Genomic DNA, 23093 nt, shown 5'->3' with positions numbered 1-23093 from the left:
TGAACCTGGGAGGCGGAGCTTGCAGTGAGCCGAGATCGGGCAACAGAGCGAGACTCCGTCTCAAAAAAAAAAAAAAAAAAAAAAAGTTGATGGCCATGATGCAAAGTCCTGACTGAGGTGGTATGCTTGTCTTTACCATTACAAGCCAAGACCAATGAATGGATAGCTTCTGAGGCAGAATGTGAATTACGTAGCTTTTCTACTCAGGGAGGACCAATGAGGTGATGCTGTGAGCCCCAAAGTAGAGATTGCTGGTATTCATCAAGATACCTACTAGAGTATAAACATTGTTAGTATATTCTTAGACAGTAAAAACTTATTCTTCATTTCTTGGAAATTCAGCTGCATAAACTCTTTTCCCTGGGATACTGAGTATAGTACAAGATCTGAAATTCTTAAGCTGTAAAGGAATGTTGCGTAAACTGTTGAGAATATTTAATTAAGTGTTTTTTGTTTTTTTTTTTGCATTTTCTAGAAGACTATAGGAAATGAGTTCTTTGGATAAAAGAATGAGAAGAGGTATAAATACATTTAGATTGGAAGAGAGAAAGGTGCCTCAAACAGTGGGAAAAGGCCCTGAAGTGTACAGCAGTGTGTGTATCTGTTTTGTGCTTTTTTTTTTGTATACTTGCTAATTATCTTAAAAGCTTTTCTCACTGGCAGTATTTTAAAAATTTTATATGCTAACAGTGACAAAAGATCAGTTGATGAATTTCTCAGAAATGGGACCCAAAAAGTCTGTTTTCATATGCTGTAGGAGTATCTGCTTTTGCCAGCTGCATGACTAAAATGACCCTGGTTGGTATCTGGCTCCAGGCCAGGGTAAAATAAATATACTTAATCCTGAATAAAGAGTGACTTCTTCAGCTCATTCCATGGCTCCTTCATTTCCAGCTTCTTCTTTTCTGTGTGGTTTCCTCATTAGTTCATGTCTGCATCTACTCTCTGTGTACAAGGATGAAATGAGTGATTCTGTCCTTAACAAACTCCTAGTCTCATGGGGTGGACAGCTGGGAACTCATTTAGGGAGATTACAAGGATGAATACCCTTGGGCTCGATAAAGGTAGAAGGAAAGTGCTTAGTGTTAGAGAGCGTTTCTTGAGGAGGGAAAATCAGAGTCAGTCTGGGTTTTAGGAAGATAATTCTGGAGGTTGAGTGAAAGATGAATGGAGAGGTGATAGACTAGCTTGGGCATTATGGAGATGGAAGGAGAACGGAAGGGGCAGATAGGACAGCTAATTGGAGGCGGAGTGAGAGGAAGGGGCCATAGATGACTTCATGATTTCTGTCCTGGTTGCAATAAAGGATCATGATTGTAAAGATCATTCCCATTTGACAAAGGGAAGAGGAAAATTGCAGTAGGATAATGAGTGATGCTTTTTATTTTGGTCCTGTTGCCTGGGATGTTGGCAGCCTAACCGTATAAGGATTTCCAGTTGGCAGTTAGAAATTATTGTCTGGAGGCTCAGAGACAGGTCATCACGATCTTACCTGCTGATACTTAAGCTTCTAGGAGTATAAGATTGATTAGGTTGAGGTTGAACACTGGTGGGTTTGGCTGAATTCATCTTTCACGTGTTTTTCCTTTGACATGTACAGTGTGGCAGTGGTGGCGGTGGTGGTGGTTGTTGGTGGTGGTGGGTGTATGCATCTGAATTGGTTGTTCATGTTTGAAACTCCAGATTTTACATTATGATAGGGCAGTGTGTCAATACTGAATGGTGGTTCCTCCATGACAGCCATCAGTTGGAGGTGAGTAGCAGCTGCCTTTTTTGGATAAGGTGTGAGCTTTCAGCTGGACACAGGTCACAGCTGACCTCATCATTCATTTAAGCTTCCTCTCTGCCCTCTGTGGGCATTAGGGTTTCTGCCCCATGGTCCAAGGGACTGAGAATGGAAGAAGGAGAAATGAGTGTTTAAGGTGTGAGTGGGAGAAGAGGAGCTAGAGACAGAGTGACTGTGGAGATAGAAGTATTTGGAGAAGCCAAGCAGGAATCAAGTTCTAAGAAGTCAGGGATAATCCACAGAATCACTCTTTGCCAGAGTTGAGTCAGATTGAGCAGTGAGACATTTTTATTGACCTTTGAGAGAACAATGTCATTGGAGTATAAGGACAGGAACAGACTGAGGAACGAGTAGGAACTAGAGCTATTGGAAAGTTAGGAGATTCTTCCAGAAGTTTTTAAGAGCTGAGGTTGGGATTTTTTTTAGACTAGGGGAAACTTGAGCTTGCTTGTAGGCTGAGGAGAAGCTGTAATGGTTAAGAAAATAATTAAAATTGCTGAGGGTCCTTGCCGAAGTCCAGAGGGGATAAGGATTGAAAACAGAGGTGATGGAATGAGCCTTATGAAGAGGAAGAAGACATTTTTTTCCTTAGAGGCAAGAGAATAGAAAGTGGGGAGAAATTTTAGAGAGAAGTTTTAGAAGGTCTCCTGACTCTTAGTAGTGTGGCACCAGAGCTCCCCCCAGTAATTATTTGTTGGTGCCAACAAGCTGCTCCAATGGTGGATGAAGATTCCATTCTTTTCCAGTTCCCTCTTAGAGAAGGAAAAGAAGTACAATAATGTCTCCCATGTACTGGGCATTATTCTAGGTGTACATATGTATGTATGTGTGTATCCATATCTGTTTAATTCTTCTACCAACCCAGTGAGGTGGGTGTTTCAGACAAGGTAACTGGAGAGCAGATTTCTTCCTCTCTTTTTTTCTTTTTTTTAGCGTAGATTGATTACATTTTTACCTTTTGATTGATTGACTGCACTGTAATGGTAATGTCTTTGCCCTGAGCTGCCACTTAGGTTTGATCTTTGCCTTTTCTCTCTGACCGCAGAGTGGACCGATCACTTTCCCTTAAGCAGAACTTACAGGCCACCATCACTCTGCTAAAACTAGAATGTGCAAAGCTGCAGGAGACTGTAGAGTGTTCGGTCCAGCCTCTCATTTTACAAAGGAGGAAACTGAGGCCCAGGAGACAGGGAATTGTCTAGGGTCTAACAGCCAGTGAGAGGCAGAGTAGGTCCCAAGCCCTCATCTGCTTTTCCTGCCCTTGTCCCACCGCACCAAGTTGCCTGTCTTCCATGTCATATGGAGAGTGATAAGGGGACAGGACTACACCTGGAATTACCCTTGGGCTTCTTGCTGAACTAAGTAAATTTGGCTTCACTCTTTGTGACTCAAGGTATAGGAAGGATGAGCCAGAAGGAATGCTGTGTTTTTTCACCTTTTTTTCCCTCGAGAGAGCCGGTGGCTGCCCAGAGTAACTGCAGCATTGCATCCCCTACTTTTTCAGAATCTGACTTGGCCTTCTCCCCAGCTGCTCTTAAGCCTCGACTGTATTCTTCTTTATCTGGCAACGCCAAATGCATGTATTAAGTTTTTGAGTGTGCTTTATTTTTTTATTTTTAGAGAGAGGGTCTCACTCTGTCTCCCAGGCTGGAGTGCAGTGGCATGATCGTGGCTCACCAAAGCCTTGAAGTGCTGGGCTCAAGTGATCCTCCCACTTCAGCCTCTCAAGTAGCTAGGACCACAGGCATGCACCATGCCCAGCTTATTTTTTTTAGTAGAGATGAGGTCTCACTATGTTGCTCAGGCTGTAGCTTTAATATTTAAAATTAGCTAATCTTTAATGGTTTTCCTAGTTTCCCCTGCCCCACCTGATCCATTCTAAGCATGTTCTTAGGCCTCACAGGTCATTCCTAAGTCTGGTAATTTTCTGATATCACAATATTTAGTGGGGGCTTCTTAGCCTGTTAGAGTTAGTTGCAACTTGGAGATAGCTGGGCTTGAGCCCCTTGCCTTAGAGATAAGGAAATTCAGATAGTTGTGATTTTCTTGTCTGAGGCAACATAGCTAATTAGAAGCAGAGCTGGGACCAGGACTAGGGCTTTTCCTATGCCTTCTGTGTGGTGCCTGCCCTCCCTGCCAGCTGACAGATCCAAGAAGGGAACAAGTAATGGAGTAATTTTCTTTCCCATGTAGCAGTTGAGGCAACATTTGCTGACTCGTTAGATAACAGTATGTGATTTGAATGTCATCTTTATACTCTTATCAGGAATCCACAAATGGATCAGAAAGACCCCAGACTTCCTGGGAGCTCTGAATGCGGAGGAGATAACAGTAACACGTGGCAAAGTCTTGCCATTAACTGTGGATGTTGTAATTGTAGTTTTGAGTTTGTGCTGCTTCCTGTAGTTTGAGGCTGTCATCACCCCCACTCCCCAACTTGCATGTAAAATCATCACCTTCCCTTTAGCTGCCTGTGTGGTGCTCATCATTGGCATTCTTAGGTGAGCTGTTGAATAGTTAATTTGGTTTGCTTTGACTCGGAATGCTACCGGCTCTAAACATTAAATAACCATACTGGACAAATGTTAATGAAAAAGATGATTTTCTTCTGTAGTGTTTATACCTATAAGAATGAGTAGGGTTCTCCAGGCTGCGTGTGGTGGCTCACACCTGTAATCCCAGCACTTTGGGAGGCTGAGGTGGCAGATCACAAGGTCAAGAGATCGAGACCATCCTGGCCAACATGGTGAAACCCCGTCTCTACTAAAAATACAAAAATTAGCTGGGTGTGGTGGCACATGCCTGTAGTCCCAGCTACTCGGGAGGCTGAGGCAGGAGAATCGCTTGAACCCGGGAGGCAGAGGTTGCAGTGAGCCTAGATCGCGCCACTGCACTCCAGCCTGGTGACAGAGGGAGACTCCACTCAAAAAAAAAAAAAAAAAAAAAAAAAGTAGGGTTCTCCATTTGTTTTCTACAACAGTCCAGTCTCTCCATGCTTTTTGCATGATACCTCTGATGCTCACGATGACTGTAAGGTAGGTGTAGGTCTCCATGTCATGAATGAGGAAAGTGCGGCTCAGAGAAGCCCAGTGGCCTGTGAAATCACAGTGTTCCTCAGGCAGAGCCAGCCCACTCGCTCAGTTATATGCCAGCATCCTTTCTGTTTACCACACTGCATCATCTACCTGGTTGCTAAGCCTTACTTGTTTGTTTTTGACTCTTGTATTCTGCTGAAGGTTTAATTAAACTTTTCTTTTCTGAAATAATTTCATAGGTTGATGTTCTTAAGGCAACAGCACTCCCTTTGTTGAAACAATTTGGGATTGATGGTGAATCATTTGAACTGAAGGTAAGAATGTTTGAACTGTTGACCATATGTTCCTGTGGAAAACATTTTCCCACTGACTCATTGGAAGAGCTGTGTGACTCCGTGTATGTGTGTCACATTTGAAGTCACCAGTTATCAGAAGACTCACAGGGCTCATGAAATAAACACTACAGACTTTGAACTGAAAGGGACCCTTTAGTAATAACAATAGTAGCTGACAGTGATGTTGCACTTCTTTTGCGGTGGGGGCCGTTCTAAGCAGTTTACAAATACTAACTCCTTTTCTCCTCACAACAGCTCTGCCCATGTCCCTCAGCTAGCAAGCAGTGGAGAATAGATTTGGGCCATATTGGCTTTCTGATCTAAATGATCTGGATATAATTTATGTTCAGGGGCTCCCAACGTGGATGTCCCTGAGAATTTTCAGTATTTCCAAAATCTAGTAGAAGTAGTTTAAGCATCTGTATTTTGTTGAATTATATCAATCCAATGTGGTGAACCGTTTAGCATCTCTGCCTTTTACATTCATGTTTTAAACAGGGGAAATGACTTCATTTTTATCTAATAATGTTTTGGTAGATCAGTTATTTGCATGGGAGGAGAAAAAGGGGTTTCTGATTATTAAGAAATGGGCTCAGATGATGGACTAGGTCAGCTCCATATTTTAAGGATAAAGAAGTGACCTGTTCAGGGTTAAAGAGATGAGTGGCAGAGCCACTTGGGTAATCGACTTGGACTTTGACACATGCTGAGTATGTACTCTCTAGGAGCCAGCATAAGGTGCTGTTGGTCTTGAAGGGAATGACAGATTGAATATGGAAGAGCTATGCCTTGTAAGGAAGCGTCTGCTGGTGTAAACCTTCCTGGGCAGGGTGTCAGGGTAATCCATTGCTTTGCTGCATCCTTGCCTCATCTTTCTCACTCTCTGTGTAGATTGTGCGACGGGGAATGCCTCCTGGAGGAGGAGGCGAAGTGGTTTTCTCATGTCCTGTGAGGAAGGTCTTGAAGCCCATTCAACTCACAGATCCAGGAAAAATCAAACGTATTAGAGGAATGGCGTATCCTTTCCATTTATTTGGATTTCTTATTTTTTTTTTTTTTGTTGCCTCACTAAGATAAGAATGACTAACAGCTTTACTTCTTCCTGAGGTTATTTACATTTTAGACTACAACTTTGAAAAGTTTTAACAGTGAAATCGTAATTGCTGGCTGAGTTAGGATGTTCTGTTATCTGCCTCACCATGACTAGGTTGATAGAGTCATTCTTTTTTTTTTTTTTTTTGATTTTCCGGTTAACATTCAGGCAAATGGCTCTGATGTATGTGATCCTCTCTCAAGGGCTTTGGTTTGGGGGCCATGAATATACTGCAGTTCCTCCCTCAGAAGACGTCATCATTCGGTGAAGGAACCAAATATGAAAACACACAGTTCTGATATAACATGCAGAATGATATGTGCAGTGGGGTGGGGGCCTGGAGTAGACAGTGGTCAATTTTGTCTGGAGGACCTAGGGAGGCTGGAGTAATCATAATGAACAATATCTACTATTAAGTATTTACTCTGCATCTACTTCAGTAGTCACTTTACATGCTTTTAAGCCTCAGATTGACTCTTGAGTTCACTTACATCCTTTTTTGCAGATGGGGAAACTGAAGCTTCAAAAGCTTAAGGAATTTCTTAATAATGTCACACTGCTAATAATGACAGAGCTAGGATTTGAACCTGGTCTGTGTGACTCTAAAGTACAGGCATTTAATTTTTACTTTTGCCTATAGAAAGGAGCCTTGAAGAACAGAGGATTGCAAAGTAGAGCAAGAAAGGAGGAGGGCTTCAGGCAGAAAAGTGGGCCTGAGCAGAGGTGGCAGTGCACAGTGGTTCTAGGGAGTGGCAAGTAATGAAGTGTGGCCAGATTTCAGGTTGGTCTATGGCATTTGATGGTAGAATGGGACATGAAGACAGGCAGAAGCCAGTGAAGAGCTGAAGGTGGCTGGAATCAGATACTATGCAGAACGCAAAGAAAGGAGGGTGGAACCCTGTGAGGCCACCAAAACTTGAAAGCAAGAGTTAAGTAAGGAGGGAAGTAAGAGTGGGGAAGAGAATAAACAAAACATAGCTTCCTGGAAGCTCAGGTCAGCACCTTAAAAGGCCCTGAGGAGTTAGCATTGGGGTGGGGGAAAAGCTGAGGACTCAGCAGCAGGCTGTCACTGATGCCCTGGGGAAGAGTGCTGGATCCCGATCCCAAGGGACTAATTCTGGGTTGTGGTGTGAAGGAGAGGGAAACAGCGGCTTGTGGGGACCACTCTTTACAGAATCTTGACAGGAAAGAGAAGGAGAAGGAAGGATGAGGGAGTAACTTGATGAAGCGAGAGTGGGGGAGACTCCCTCCCTTTTACAAAAAGATTGGTAAGGATTTGAGTGTTTTTGTAGGTTGTTAATGTAGATGAAGCAAAGTAATGAGCTGATTAAAAGCCCAGGTGCTGGAGTCAGAAAGACGTGGGTGCTGACACTGGCTGCGCCACTTACCAATGGAAGCATTTGGCCCTAAGCCTTGGTTGCCCATATATCTTTAGTCCTGTTATAACTGCTGTGCGAGACTGTCATGAAGGTAAAATGAGATCATAGTTGCACAGTAGGAGGCACTGGTGTGTAAGCAGCATTGGGTAAATAGTTACTACTATTCTTTTTATTCTTACTTGAGAGGGGATGGATTCAAGGCCACAGGCATACGGTAAGGGTGGCTCCAGGTAGAGCTGTGTGGAGGTGAGTGGAAGGGGGTTGGGATGAGTTTTCAGTTGTTACCGAGTTAGGATGGGATTGAGGGTAAGGGGATGGGCAGGGTAGGATAAGAGAGTGTGACAAGGATGGTAAAGATGTGCCTTCACAGTGGAGCATCATAACTGAAGATAAGAAAAAGGCTGTGTTCCAGCAGTAAGGTCCTTGCTGAAGGTGTAATGTTAACACAGTGCCAGCTGCATGGCCATGTGGCTATATCCAGTGGCAGTTGGCAGCCTAGAGGGAGGAGTAGAGAACGTGGGAGGACCAATTTCATCCAAGGTTGGATGCAGGTTGGCAAGGTGGGTGGGTCCTACAGGAGGACAGTTGGAGGGTGGGTGCTGGAGCATTGTGAAGTACATTCCTCACTGAGGATTGTCACAGGGGCTCACCAGCCTGGACAAAGCAGGTCAAGGGATGAGAAACTTTAACAGGCTTAAAGATCAGATCTAGTGGAAATAGATACATGTACTGTGTAGGACAAGAGATTGTGTTTAGGGAGTTTTGTTTTGGGATTTCAGATATTAAAAGTGGTAAAATTCTAGGTGCTGACAGGATCTGGGTGGGAACAGGTGTTGGAGGCCATACAGCAAGATAGGCTGTGGGATGACTTTCCTGGCGGGAGTGTGACAAGGAGGGGCAGACCAGAAAGCCTGCTTCTCAGGGCTGGGGTGGATGCTTAAGGTCGGGTTTTGTATTTCTCAGGAGGTTTGGGAATGGTATTACTTGGAGGAAGAAAGGCATAGCATGGACTGTCTTTTCAGAGGCCTCGAATAGCTTGAACAGTAAGTGGTGAAGGGCAGGGAGTAGGGTGGGCTGCAGAGCCATGTGTAGAGAGACTGCTGGTTAAGATAGAAGCTCAAACTTGGGTTGCTGCCTGAAGTTCTTCTTAAGGATCATCAAAACCACAGGAATACATAATAACAAAGCCTTCCTGGATTATGGTCTGTTCTCTGCATGGCTGTCGCCCAGCCCATGTAAGCGCCAAGCCTTGTGTGTACCAGGAGAGAACAGGCAAAAGGAGAAATGGTTCCTTTCCTAGGAGCCCCCAGGTTGATGCATAGTTACATTGCCCAGGTGACTTTCTAAGGTGATATTCAACTCTAATATCCAAATCCGAGGAGCTGGAATAAGGTTAATTAGGTTACAAAGAAATGGAAATGCAATGTAACTAGGTGTGTGTTTTTGAAACCAAATGTGCCTTTTCTACTTGAATTCATTCTTATTAACAGATGCATTGTATTCCACCATATATAGAACCCAAAATCAAATCCTGCTGATGGCCATTGAGTTGTTTTTTGCTTTTCACCGTTGCCAAATACACTGCGGTTAATGGCTTTAACCACAACATTTTTGGCAATGGTGAAAAAAAGTGTAATAAGTGTATAGGAATACACTTTCCAATACATTCCAATAAGTGTACAGGAATACACTTTCAGTACTGTTTTGGGTTTGTCTGGGGGGTAGTTGTTTTTTTTCCTCCTTATTTGAGATGTGTTTCCTTAATGCTGTATTGGCGGCCGTGAACTTTGTTTGGAATCCAGTCTCTGTAGTCTGGAAATGTGATTTCTGGCAGTGTGCTCTGTTTTGACACAATCTTGTCATAACAACATGGGTTTCATCACAGTGGGGTCCCCCTTGTTCTCTCTGGGTGTGCAGATGGTCATGTCCTTTGATGATGATGCTGGGAAATGGGGAAGGGTTTTCCAGGGGAGAACATAAAAGTTAAAAGAGCTGTAGTGCCGGGCACCTTGGGTGTAACTATGTTCCTCCCTGGCTTCTCCCTCTAATGTTCTTGGAACCTTCCCTGTGTAGAACCTGAGCCGGGAAGAGACTTGTGAGGTCCCAAGTTCCTCCCTCCCTGGAGGCAGGGGATAGGACATGGAAATCATCCCTAATATATCTCTGACTGGTTGAGGCTTCCTCCTGGCTCCCCAGGAGAGTTGACACAGTGCCCTTTCTCAGATCCCTGTCTGTTAACCAAACATTTCAGCCACTGCTCTGCAGAGCTGCCCATTTCACAAACACCTCAAAGGAATGTTGGTTTGAATGGAGATCGCCCTCTTCTCCAGTTTTGGAGCCTGGGAAAAAAGAGCTGCCTTTGGAAAAAGCTTGAGTTGGTTTTGTGGTTTTTTTCCTTGCAAGGCTGATTGACTACTGGACTAAGCTTGGAGGTTGTATTTCCCATGGGAGGGCTCAGACTGGGAGAAAGAGGCCCACTCTCTTGTGTGCATTTGTGGTTTTAACTGAATTACTTCCAAAGTGCATCTTTTCCCGCTTGCATTCTACAAGATGACCTACCAGCCGGGGCCCAGAGGGAGCTGGTGTTGGTTCCTGCCAGCAGCTGTGACTACACAGTAGTTACCTTTTATTTAATGCCACCCACTCTTTCTCACCCCTGCCTTATGTGGGGTGTAAGAGAAAGGAATATTCTGTTTTAGTTTTGCAGTGCTGTCCTAGGAGCTCATGATTTGGTACATGAGAATTAAATGAAAAAGCTGGCAGTAAAGGGGGATAAGTTGGAATTCGTGGGATAATCTAGTTTCTTTTCCAAAGTACTGTAGGAAAGGTACTTTGAGAATCAAGCTCTCTCTATCTCCACCTACTGTAACACACACACACACCCCTCTTAGCTTTCTCTGACATGGAACATTGGGGAAGGGGAAGAGTGGGAGTCCCATATGGACTGTAGCTATGGACTTGTACATTGGTATTGGTTCTTAATATGGTTTTCATAAATGGGCTTTAGGAGGTTCATAAACCTGAAAAATGTTCTGCAAAATTGTGAGTATATATGTTTCTCAGGAGAGGGTCCATAGCTTTCATCAGATTCTCAGAGAGTTCTCTGATTCTTGAAAGAATAAGAACCTCTGCTTGGGATTTGAATCTTGGATAAGTAATAAAGAAAAGCAATAGCTGACATTTGTTGGGCTCCTGCTACACACTAGGCATTAAGAGCTTTACATGCATTTTATTTCATTTGTGCCTCCAAACTCTGTGAGGAAAGTGTTATGATCATCCTTCTTTTACTGATTAGGAAATGACAGCACAGAGAAGTTAGCACAATTAACCTGGAGTGATGCAGCTTGCTGGAGCTTGGACTTGAACAGAGATAATCTGATTCTAGAACTTGGGGGCTGTTAGCCATTCCTTAGTAGGACATCCATGCCAAGCCAGATGGTTCTAAGCAACTGGCTTTAAAGTTCCTTTGCCTTCTTCATTTCATTGCCTGAGTTCTAATATAGGATTCTGTAGGCCCTGAATTCGTACTGTTTGTTAACCTTCCTGTTTTTGTATTGGGATGGGTGAGAAGAGGAAGATGCTTTTTGGGAGTCAGATCTGTTTAATTTTGAGCAAGTGTCTTAGTTTTTTTGTCTTAGTTGTCTTTAATGTAAGTCCTAGAACTCGGAGCCATGGCTCTCAACACAGGGTTACTGTGAGCATAAAGTAAGGTGATAATAGATGTGAAAGAACTTTGGGAGCCATGAGCTCTGTGGGATTATGTGCTAGGATGGTGACATCTCTTGTGCTTTCCTGGGGACAGTGGGCAGCCTCAGACCTCAGAAGGACAGCACCCACTTGGTCCAAAGGGTATGAGATCCAGGACTGTTTGTCTAAGCTGTCTGTGGTCAAAAGTACATTCTGGACTGAAGAGATGGTGATGTAACTGGGCTGTGTGTGTATTGAAAAATCCCTCTTTGCTCTTTCCTCATTTCAGGTTTGTCCTTTGAGTCAAGTTAAATATTTATTGAGCATTTCTGAGTACAAAAATAGTGTATTGGAGAGTTGGGAGGGATTACAGAGGTAAAGCCCTTGCCCTTATAGAGTGTGTGGTCTCATTGAAGAGCAAGAACAAAATGTGCATATGTGAAGAGAGATGTATGGTAAGTTCAAGTGGAGCCAACACTTGGGTGCCGGCTGGAGGGTTGCAGGAGAGAGATTGGGACCTCGGGCTGGGAGAATGGGGCAAAGCAGCTCAGGTTGAGGAATTTGGTCAGTTTGGATGGGTGGAAGGAGTTGATGGTGCAGAGCTGAAGATGGACACAACTGAGCAGTCTGGGGGCTCTAACAACAAGATATGGGAGGATCAGGAGCCACCGAGAGACTGTCACCAGCATGAGGAAGATTGGTCTTTTAGTATGAAGTTCAGGATGGGTCAAAAAAGGGAGCTAGATAGATCAGGTCATGTATCGTCTCTGAGCACTTTGTTTCTGCAGTTCAGATGAAAATTAAATATGTTATTGTCAGCAGTTCTTGAACATTGGGCTGGATTGGGCAGATCATATACCTCGTTCTACCTGTTGGACTTGTCACGTGGGGTTTGTATCAGGGTAGTGGGAAGGTCACATGTTATTTCTCCATTTTTTTAGTTCCAAATATATAGCCATCTCTTGACCATACATTGCACATTGAAGTGCTCAATACATACTTACTTTTTCTTTGACATGTGTGGTTGGGGAATGCCAGCTTCTGTTATAAAGTCTAGTTTTAGGCAATAATTTCCATTTCCTCAAGCACCAATCTTTTCACTTGAGTTACTAATATCTTCCTCCTTTCTTTTATGGGGTGCCCTGTTGTAGGAGTGCTAATTATCAATATTTTAACCATAAGGTAGCAGGTGTGAGGAGGCTGTGTTATCCACAAGTGGAGTAATTAATTCTTAAATAGTAGAAAATAGGCCCTGTAAATTAGAAAAACCTTTTTATATATTTATAAATAGCAGCAACCATGTTCTTTCACTGAACTTTTTCTGCTTCTCCCATCAGCATACCAGGAGTCAGATTGGGATCGCCCAGGTCCTGTGTGGTGTCTGTTCTGGGCTTAGGTTCTTAAGAGAGAGACTCATTGGCTACAGCAGTGGGAATGGACAGAGAATAGAAAGTGTTCTTAGGTGTTGTACTTCAGAGGGAGCCTGGATCATGACCTGCAGAGAGGCAGGTGTCTTTACACCTTCCAAAATTGACTTGAACCATTTCTAGGGGAAGCGTGTGGGTAGGAAGTCAGGGGGTGGGGTTGAGGACCTCCAGCTTTATACTTTCCACTCTCTCTATTGTTTGGATGTTTTTGCCATGACCTTTTATAATAATGAAAAAAATTTAATTATGGTACTAATTCAGTAAATTCAGTTGGAAAACAATAGATTTGGAAGTCCCAGTTTGTTACTACGGTTCCACAAATACTTGCCAGCTTTATAACTGATTTTTCTCTGTCCTGGAATTCAAGCAGAATGACATCCTTAACTCCAGGCTGCAGGTACTCTGTACGTGTGTCACCTCAGATGGCGAACCGGATTGTGGATTCTGCAAGGAGCATCCTCAACAAGTTCATACCTGATATCTATATTTACACAGATCACATGAAAGGAGTCAACTCTGGGAAGTAAGTATCTGTGTTTTTGAAGTCTGTTTCTGCAGCTTTTTCACATGCCTGTTCTAGTTGAAGTTAAAACTGCCAGCTCTGAGGTTGCGCAGCCAGAGGAAGAACAATTTCAGAATCAATTTCCTTCTGACTTACTGCCATTGTCACCAACAGGCATTTCTTGAGTGCCTGTCACATGGAAAGCATCCCAGTGGCTAGAGCTGGAAGCTAAGGGTCTGGTTCCTAGCCTTGGGGAATTAAAACCTTTATCTATTAATACACAATGCTTTAGGCTTTAAATTCCATCTGCACTCTGTTCCAACAAAAAAATTAAAGTGAACAGGTTCTTCCACCCTGAGTAAATAATAGTATAGGGTTAAAATCTTTTGTTATCTAAGTGTAAGTCAGCATCTCTCTTCATCAGTGTAAACAACATATTTACATCCAGAGAAAGTTGTTATTGCAGACGTGAATTTGGTTTAGTGAAAGCCTTTGCTTTGCTAAAAAATAAAAATTTTAAAAATTAGAAAAAAATTCTAAATAAGGAAAATAAGTTCTTAAAAAATGATGCTCTATGTAATGAAGATACCTGTTTTAGGCTTTGCTTGTGTATTTAGCAACTAGGAAGTTAGAGAAGCAATTAAAGCCACTTTCTTAAAATAGGAAAGTGTTAAACATACAGAAAAGATCAAAGAATAGTACAGTGAACACGGAGATATACTCCTGCTGCCTATAGTTAACGATAAATATTTTGCCAAATTTGCTTCACTTGTTTGTGGGTTTGTTTTTGTTTTTTACTGAATCATTTCAGTGTGAATGGGCATCATTTCACTTCAGATCTGAGGCTTTGCAGGTTGTGTCTCCTAAAAATAAGAAAATTAGAGTCTGGGGTTAACTGTTGTAGGTTAGGAAGTCAACTTCTTCTTAAGTGATGCCACAGCTGATCCTTTTTCACAGCTGTTTCACCTGTGGTTTCTTTTAATTTCAGCAAAAAGAGGAAAAGAGAGTAAAGGAGGGGGGTGAGTGTTTTATACAACCTTTGACCTTTATAAGGCCCAATGGAAAGATGAAGGTAGTTTTAGAAATACAGTGGAGGCTCATAGTCCAAAGCAACAAAGCTGGTGGCGTCATAACGCTGGGGTTGGGAAAGGATTTGTGGGCAAAGCTGGACTTTCTGGCTTGGAAAAGTCAGTGATGTTCCTAAATCTTTGGTTTATATTCTAGTAACAGCAGTATTTTCCTCATTTATACATTGAGGGTGATGATGCCTGTGTTTTGGGGTTATTGTAAAGATCACATATATAAGCCATTAATACCTTGCTTGTCACATGGTAAGTCCTACAGAAATGGTAGCTCCTGATGCTGTTCTTTCCTTTACTCTCCTTTGTTGGCCACAGGTCTAGAATTATGTGTCAGCTATTTTCTGGAGAAAGGGGATTTCTGAGGGATGGGGGAGGACAGATAGCAGCAGAAGCTGTCTTAAATGGCTTCATCTCGATAGTCCCTTCTCTGCTTTGCCTCTCGCTTTATCAGAAAGTGTCCTGGAATGAAGCAGAGCAGGCCTGACAGCCATCCTGCCACCAGCTTATAGTGTGGCTTTTTGTTATACCACTGACTCAGCTGACCCTAGAGTGTGGTCAAGTCCATACTTACTAATGGTGAGTAGAAGCCTTACACGTAGATAAAGACATGGACATGATGTAGACTGTGGGCCATCAACTCCAAGCCCCATTTTAAAAATTACATGTAAAACCAATGTGGGATTTAAATTTGTGTTTGGTTTTTTTAAATCTCCAGTTACAGATGACTAATAGTGCTCTTCCTTCTCTGTTATTAAAATTATAAAGTCATGGATGGGTATTTCTCTCTTCTGATTCAGTGAAGTATCCAGTAAGTCAGGCTTGTTCAGATGTAAGAGTTTATGTTGTGGCCATGGCCTAGAACCTTAGGGGACAGCAGTTCTTGGTGGCCTATGTCAGCGCTTTGGCCAGAATGCACATCAGTCCAGTGTGGTCCCATTTTAACTCTCACAGTAATTATTTTTTGTCTTAATTGGGTCCTTTACCAAGGAAAGCTGTGGAGGCTGGCCTTTGCAAACTATACCAGTGCAGATCTCTAATGAGGTCACCTGATGACCAGCAGCTTGGTTAGCCTAACTTGAAATAGGCCTGATAACACATATTTCCCACAAGTTGGGAAGAAAAATTAGAGTAATTTACATAGAACCTAATATATATTCTTTGTCTTTTCTAAAGTTACTTAAATTGTGTTAAATGGAATAATCCTGATTAAATATAAAGTTTATTGTAATGACAAATACACCTTAGAAAACTCACACAGATGGAAATTCTTGGGAAATGCCGGTAAATGGGGTAAAGCAGCAGTGGCACCTTGTCTTGCTTTCTCTCCCCTTCATCTTCTAATCTTCACTTTTGTATGCCACTGCCTGCAGCCACTGCTGGACACCCTCTCACTTCTGCTGGTCAGGTGACTCAAAGGCAACTTGGGATTATGCTAAAATTCTCTAGGTGTCCCATGATGATAGGTGGATAGCACAGTGTTAGATTGTTAAGCATAACTCAGAGTGCCTCCCAGAACCTTTGATTAAATGGGTAACTCACTGCACCCCCTTTCCTTGGCAGGTGTTGTTAACCTTCGACTGCATAGACAAGCAAATTTTTTTTTTCCTTAAGAATCTAAGGACTGACTAATATAGTTCTTCCATATAGTGAGCTCATATAGTGCATTCGAAACATTAATTTTATGCATAGTTTTAGTGAAACAAGTATTTTGGCTAGTCTCCTGCCAGACACATAGAAAGTATTGTGTGAGCGTGTGTTGAGTTGTGTTAAAGGGGGCAGGTCTGTGTTGTGGTTGCATACGGATTCTAGTGCTGGGAAGGCCGCCACACCTTTCCTGATGATGTGTCTACTTAACAGGCATTGGGAAAGTAGAATTGAGCTGTCAAATCTTAAAATTTTGTGGAGAGATGCTTGTTTTTGGACTGATTTTCTTTTCTGGTCAGCTAGTAAACTAGTAGCAACTCTATGAGGTTAATGCAGCCAGAAAGAAGCCTTTGAACACAGTGCCGTCAAAAAAAATGTTTGTCTTCTCTTTCTGTTTGCTGGTGAGTGGAAACCTCACTTGGTTAACCCTACTCAGTGTTTGTGCCTTTGTATCTCCAGGTCTCCGGGCTTTGGGTTGTCACTGGTTGCTGAGACCACCAGTGGCACCTTCCTCAGTGCTGAACTGGCCTCCAACCCCCAGGGCCAGGGAGCAGCAGTACTTCCAGAGGACCTTGGCAGGAACTGTGCCCGGCTGCTGCTGGAGGAAATCTACAGGGTATGTCCACAGCTTCCTCTGATAGAGGAGTGACCAGGAAGCAGTTTGTTTTCTCATTCTCATTTCTTGGCAGCTTTCATCCTCTTCCAAGGGCTCAAGCCAAGGAGATAATCTGTTCCTGTGCATTAAGCAGTTCAGCCTTAACTGGTTTAATTGATTAGCTCAACCAGTCAGTGAGTAGAGATCTAGCCCCACTGGGTTGAGACACAGGGCAGGTAAGTTTTAACAGTGAGCCAAGGAAAGAACTGGAACAGTCATAAAGGAAAGGGAAGGTTAAAAAAAGGAAGCAGGTAAGGTAAGGTGGTGGCTGACACACTGCCCTAGCCAAAGAGAGTACCATCCCGGCACCCCCCGATTGCTGCCATGTGGGAAGATGGACTCATTCTTTTTAGATCTTTTAAGAGAAGCTAGAAATCTGGATTTGTATGTGACAGTTGATTCATATATAAAACAATAGCAACAGGCTAGATTTTGCAATGCATTCTAGAGCACAGAATCTCAGTTAACAGATAAGTATCAGAAAAGAAGAAAAAAATTAAAAAAAAACACACAGAATAACTAGGGAAGACAAGCCTGTGGCACAGCATAGCAGAAGCTTTGGAAAACCTAAGAACATGGAACAGAGAAGGGGTAAACTGATGTTGAAGACAGACTCAACCAGTTGTCATTTTGCTTCTGCAGCTCTGCTGGTGGGACACAGCTGAGACCAATCTGCCCTCTCAGTTGCCACAGTCTTTCTCTGTTGATCCTTTCATTGCAACGGGCACATATGCATGCACACACTTTTACTGTTTCCTCAAAATAGGTGAGGTGACCTAAAGTAAGGGAGAAATTTGGAAAGATGATGGCAGAAAGAATAAGATACAGTTTCCTAAAAGATATATTCCCTGAGATCCCCTATTCTTGGTTAGAAGAGGGTCACAAATCTGGGTCCAAGATTTCTGTTAGGCTGCACTGTCTTTTGCCTTGGTCCCACATCAAGAAGGTGAAACCTTTTCTCTGACATGCAGAGTCCAGGAAAGGCTCTGAAGGGTGGTCGTTTCTCTGCTCTGTGTGTTAGGTCCCAGATTCTTGAACTGAGCATCAGCAAGAACTATACTCTAGGTGATTTGCTGTTGTATGGTGTATAATGTTTGTAAATCATCTCTCTTCTTCCCCTAAGGAGCTGAAGAGACTTCTGTCTTTGTATTGTTCTGTGTATTTCTTCTCAGTTGTTGGGCATCTTTCTGGTCTCCAAGTAAGTTTTCTCGTTTAAGGTAGCAAAAATCACATCTGAGCCAAGTTAAATAAAATCAGTAAAACAGGTAAAGTGGCAATGTAGTTTTTCTTTTAATTCTTCCTTTTGCCACTGGTTCAGTTTATTAATCAGGGTGGTAGGGTAAAGCCTGACTAGCCATAGGTATTGATCCTCAGACCGGCCTCACGGTGGAAAACAGCTTATATTTATAGTCTACTCCCTTGATCCAAGTCAGTGTTCTTGAAAATGTCTCATTGGTCCAAGATGGAACACGTGAGAATGAGCTGTTTCAGAATTAGTTAAAATTTCCAGGTCCTAAATGGCTCTATTTAATGACCATCTAATTAAAAATGGAAGACAGTGGACCTATAGTTTTATTTTCAGGAGAGTAGCTCCAGCCCCTCTACTTGGCATTCACCTGGGAAATAGTAGAAGAAGGAGATGAAATCTTCTTGAAGGAGGAGGTATTCTTTGACAAGTCTTGTGCAGTCACGATCTGGCCTCAGATGTTTTGGTGCTAAATCAGTTTACTTTTTTATGCTAAATTTAATAATTTTGTTAAAAATGGGTAGTAACTAAAAGTTTGGGGTAGATGATCAAGAGGTTGCCCTGCCAGTTACTTAATTCATGAGGTTTGTGGTCTACTTATTTGTAGGGGGGCGGGAAACAGTGCGTGTGATGTGTTTCCCTGGGTCCCTTGTTGTGCAGGATTTCTTTTCCTGGTCCTGTAGTGTCTGGCCGTGGCTGGTCCTGTAGTGGCCCTCTCTCTAACTATGGGGACACTTCCATGTCTTTCTAATAGACCTTGGGAGAATTAGAAGCATCACATTATACAATAGTCCAGTAGGAGCCTATGGGCACAGCTAGAGTGTGGGGTTTATATCCCTATAAGTAGCAGGCTATAAGCCTCAGGGTAAAAGCACCTACCAGTCCACAAGAGGAAAAACAAGCAGTTTAAATTAGGTTCTTTAATATTTTTCTTTTTCTTTTTTTCTTTTTTTTTTGAGGAAGAGTCTCACTCTGTTTCCCAGGCTGGAGTGCAGTGACGTGATCTTGGCTCACTGCAACCTCTGCCTCCTGGGTTCAAGTGATCTTCCTGCCTTAGCCTCCCATGTAGCTGGAGGCACGTGCCACCACGCCTGGCTAATTTTGTATTTTTAGTAGAGACAGGGTTTCTCCATGTTGGTCAGGCTGATCTCGAACTCCTGACCTCAGGTGTTCCACCCGCCTCGGCCTCCCAAAGTGCTGGGATTACAGACTTGAGCCACCGTGCCTGGCAATTTTTTTTCTTTAGTTGAGATCTACTTTCAGTCTTCCATTGTGCCTGGACCAAGTTTCTTTCGTTTTCTTTCAGTTATTCAGGAAACTTCCTTTGTATGTCTATGATCTTTAATTATTAAAAGAATGGAAATACTTCCTGTTTTTCTGAATAATTTTCTGTAGAGTTGTGATGTGACATGGATTGAATGAGTGGTAAAAAATCCATCCCTTTTGAAGGTGCTATTTATCAAGTTTTAAGCCTCTGATTTAATCCCCCCTGTTCCATTTATGCCTCATTGGTTACCAGGCCTTCTTGATTCTGTCCCAGGCTTTCTGGAACTGCCTTTTCTTTCCATCCTTTTCACTGCTCTAATCACTGCCTGCCTCCCTGCTCCACTCCACAACTGGATTATGGCCACTGGCTCTCTGCATTTCTAGCAGAGAAGTTCTTTCCAAATCCTAACATCCTTTTCAGTCTAAAATACTGATCTGATCTCTTCACTCATGTGCACAGAGACCTTCACTGGCTTCTCACTTTCCTGGGACAAAGTCAGAATTCTCGACCCATTTCGGAAAGCCTTGCCTTAATTGGGCTACTCACCTTCTCTGTGGTGTATGTGCTTCTCCACAGGCAGCAGTGGTGCCTTCCAGGCTGGTCGCCTGGCCATTCCTTGCTGGCCCTGGCATTTTATTTTTCCCCATCATTCTGTTCTTCCTTCCTCCCCAAACCCTGCTCATCTCTCAAGGGCTGGCTCAAGTAGTCCTGAGTCCTAAAGCCCCCCTCAGGTATCTGGCAGGTGACACCTCCCCACCCTGGCATAGGTAGGGTGATAACCCATACCACTTCCTCCATGATGTGCTGTACAGGGACCTTAGCTATCTATTGCATTAAAATATTGGTCCAGTGAATGGTGAAATAACAACAGTGATAGGAAGCAGAGACTGAAGAGAACACTTTAATTTTAGGCTGTCTTATGAAAGGGAGCAAGATCTGTAAAACAGTTTTGTTGGTTGTCATATTTTCCATGGGTCAGGTTTTTCTTTTTGGGTAGAAAAGGAAAAGGAACTCTCCTTGTCCTAGAATTTGCTATGTGATCTAAATGTTGTTTTCTGTCCTTTATTAACTAAGGTAGTTTAGGGACGTGCAATAGATTTTCATAAAGGCTAGCAGTAAGATCAATCCTTATTTCCTTCACCATTATTAGGGCTACTAAATGATATCTGACAGCCAGAGAATTTCAGAGTGTCTGTATCTGAAAATGGATTTATTTCCTACCCTACATGCCTTAAAAAGGAGGCAGGGGCAGTTGTAGCCATATGAACCACACTGCTGGCCACCTATCCTGTTCAGTCTAGCCTTGGGTAGTAACGTGCCTTGGTCAGACTGGATTTCTAATTTTGACCTGTGCAAAATATGTAGAAATTCAAGGTCATCCTTCTTTGACTATGTACAATATGTTTTAAAGTTATTCCAGAAAGAATGATCAGAATGCGTGTTTGTATGCTTATGTATGCGTCTAGTGGAAGCAAAACAGTTAAAATGGCTGAGAAAATGAAAAACAAAGGAAGAAAGGCAACCTAAGCAGTTGTACCTCAGGAGAAAGTGTTTGAAGAGAAGTCTGTTCTGCTTGTTAATTTGGAAGAAAGGGAAGGAAAAGGGGGTGGAAGGCATAATTTTATACATAAGTAGTAAGAATGAAGGGATCTAACCTTAACAATTCTTCAGTTTTAAGGAACTCAGGAAGAGATAAAGGAGAGAAGTTAATAGAGTATGGCAAGCAGTTTCCTGAATGTATTTGAATAAGTGTAAAAGTAAGGCCATGAAAAGGCCGTTTCATGTCAGATAGACTGTTGTTCTGTGACAGATTAAATAAATATGAGCGTCATCCACTTAACCCTTGGTATTAACTCTACAGCTTCTAGAACTGATTAAGATTTTTTTTTTTGCATATACTCAATAAAGATGATGTCCTCCTGCTGCTGCTTTAATGATAAAGGGAAAGTTTCATTGTTTTTTTTTACTAGATTCACTTAAGATTTGAATCTGATAGTCTCATTCTGATAGTCTCAACTATTACAGTTGCTCTAATTAACTGTTAGTTTAACCCTCTACAGTTAGTTGATACAACGATTACTCTCATAAGACCTGTATTCTGTTTTATTGTTGCTTGAACTTTGGATTTTGATATTATGAGTGTATGTTTCTGGTTTTTTTTTTTCCTCCTCTCTTTTGTTGGCTTTCCATTTTCTGGTTTGTAGAATTATTAATTTGTGTTTACAGGGTGGATGCGTAGACTCGACCAACCAAAGCCTGGTGCTACTACTCATGACCCTTGGACAGCAGGATGTTTCCAAAGTCCTGCTAGGCCCTCTCTCTCCCTACACGTAAGTTATTCTTTTTCAACCTCGTTATTCTGTCCAGTTTAATTTTCTCATTGCCCAAAATGACAAAGGGTGTTGTGCTGCACAGAGCCTGCACTATGAACACCTGCTTGTGTTTATCCTCAAATCAGCCAGCAGTTGTCACTCTTAACCTGGTGTTTATTTTTACATACAAGGATTTTTGCATTTCTTTCCTTCCTTAATCCCAGGTAACTGAAATTGCATGATCTCTATTGGGCAGTTATTTTGTTCGTGCTTTAGATTTTGTTTCCAGGTTAGAGGTAAACTCCTGGTTTGGTGTAGCTTGGATTTTGTTACTAGTTTTTTTTTTAATCATTCTTTTCCTTAGCTGTCTAACTTGCTGTGGGAAAACAGGCTTTTTGTCTAAGATGATAGGGTATGAGCTCACTGGAAAAGATGACAAAAGACAGAGTTTGTATTAATGCTACTGGACTAGTAGGGAATTGTAGAAGTGAGTTTGGATCGTTGAATGTTAGCAGAAGTTGACTGCTGTGGTGTAAAAGCAAGCACTCTTCAAAAAGAACAGGGTGTCAGAAGACTTGAATTATAAATGACACTGTGAAAGAAGCATTTCCTATTGATAGTAAATGAGGTTGCGGAAAACAGCCTATTTGAGTACTGACATTGTGTGTGTGTGTTTTCACGTGCTTGCATACTTAGAGATCATCATATGGGCCATCTGAGGTTGGTGAGCTGGGTGGCAGGGAATATTCAGGTAGATATGAGACTGAACTGTCCTTTTTCGGTTATCATGGTACCGATGCTGTATATCTGAAAGGTACAGTACTGTGATAACTGAAGAATGGTGGTGCCATCACATTGAGAAAGGGTTGAGGACTGCGGTGGGGCTATGCAGCCTTGGGCCATGGCTTTGGGGGCATGAAAACCAGGAGCTTGAAATAAATTCTTACGGAGGCTTTTTTTTTCTTTTCTTTTTTTTTTTTTTTGGAATTCGTGGTGGGAGGTTTTTTTAGAACAGGAAAATGGAAGAGAATACATTCTGTTAGCAGAGAGGGAAGACTGATAAGCAGGAAACTGGTAAGGACCATATTATCTCCTGATAGCTTGTGTAAAAGTATTTCGTAGGACAGGATAACTAAAATTGAGTAATCCTATATGGCGTGGTAACATCAGTAGTAAACAATGCTAAAATAGACTTGGTAGTTAAGTACTTGGAGAGGAGATGAGGGCTGGAAGAATGGCACCCTAGGTACAGAGACTCGCTTCCTGTAGAGAGCTCACTGGAGGCGGCTGCCAGCTGTGTGACCACCGTGGCCCCGCCAGCTTTATAGCTGGGCTCGTAGCTGCCGTTTCCCAGCCCTTGCTTCAGGCCTGGGGAAGTCCTGCTTGCACACACGGTATGAGGTATGGGGTGTTGTCTTGAATGTGTGTGGTCCTGGGGCATGGGGTTTGGCAGAACATTCTGTGAAAATGGAATACATATATGTTTTTTTCTTGACACTTTTTTTCTTTTGCTTTTGGAGATTTTTCAGTTTGGCTCCAGGACCTGTATAATGTTTTCAAGCTTTGCAGAGATGCTCAAGATATGACTGGACATTTTTGAAAGTTCCTGTGTCCTCTTCAACACATCTTCTCACCAAACATTA

At 42.5% G+C, this 23093-nt stretch overlaps 1 protein-coding gene across 4 annotated transcripts in view; it reads left to right on the top strand.

Moving 5' to 3' along the window:
* The window catches only part of RCL1 (RNA terminal phosphate cyclase like 1), a 64924-nt gene that overhangs the window by 31930 nt on the left and 9901 nt on the right, over positions 1-23093 (top strand). For 2 of the 4 annotated variants that reach the window (XM_004047769.5, XM_055350624.2), the window contains 5 exons: positions 5061-5135; positions 6048-6172; positions 13140-13265; positions 16430-16586; positions 21365-21468. In XM_004047769.5, the coding sequence (XP_004047817.2) occupies positions 5061-5135; positions 6048-6172; positions 13140-13265; positions 16430-16586; positions 21365-21468 (587 nt within the window). Of the gene's footprint in view, positions 1-5060; positions 5136-6047; positions 6173-11677; positions 11771-13109; positions 13266-16429; positions 16587-21364; positions 21469-23093 lie in introns of those variants that run through there. The other 2 variants (XM_019034056.4, XM_019034055.4) reach the window with 2 other exon arrangements.

The sequence above is a fragment of the Gorilla gorilla genome, chromosome 13, assembly GCF_029281585.2.
Source record: "Gorilla gorilla gorilla isolate KB3781 chromosome 13, NHGRI_mGorGor1-v2.1_pri, whole genome shotgun sequence".
NCBI classification, from domain to species: domain Eukaryota; kingdom Metazoa; phylum Chordata; class Mammalia; order Primates; family Hominidae; genus Gorilla; species Gorilla gorilla.
This window is presented reverse-complemented; position numbering and strand designations above follow the sequence as displayed.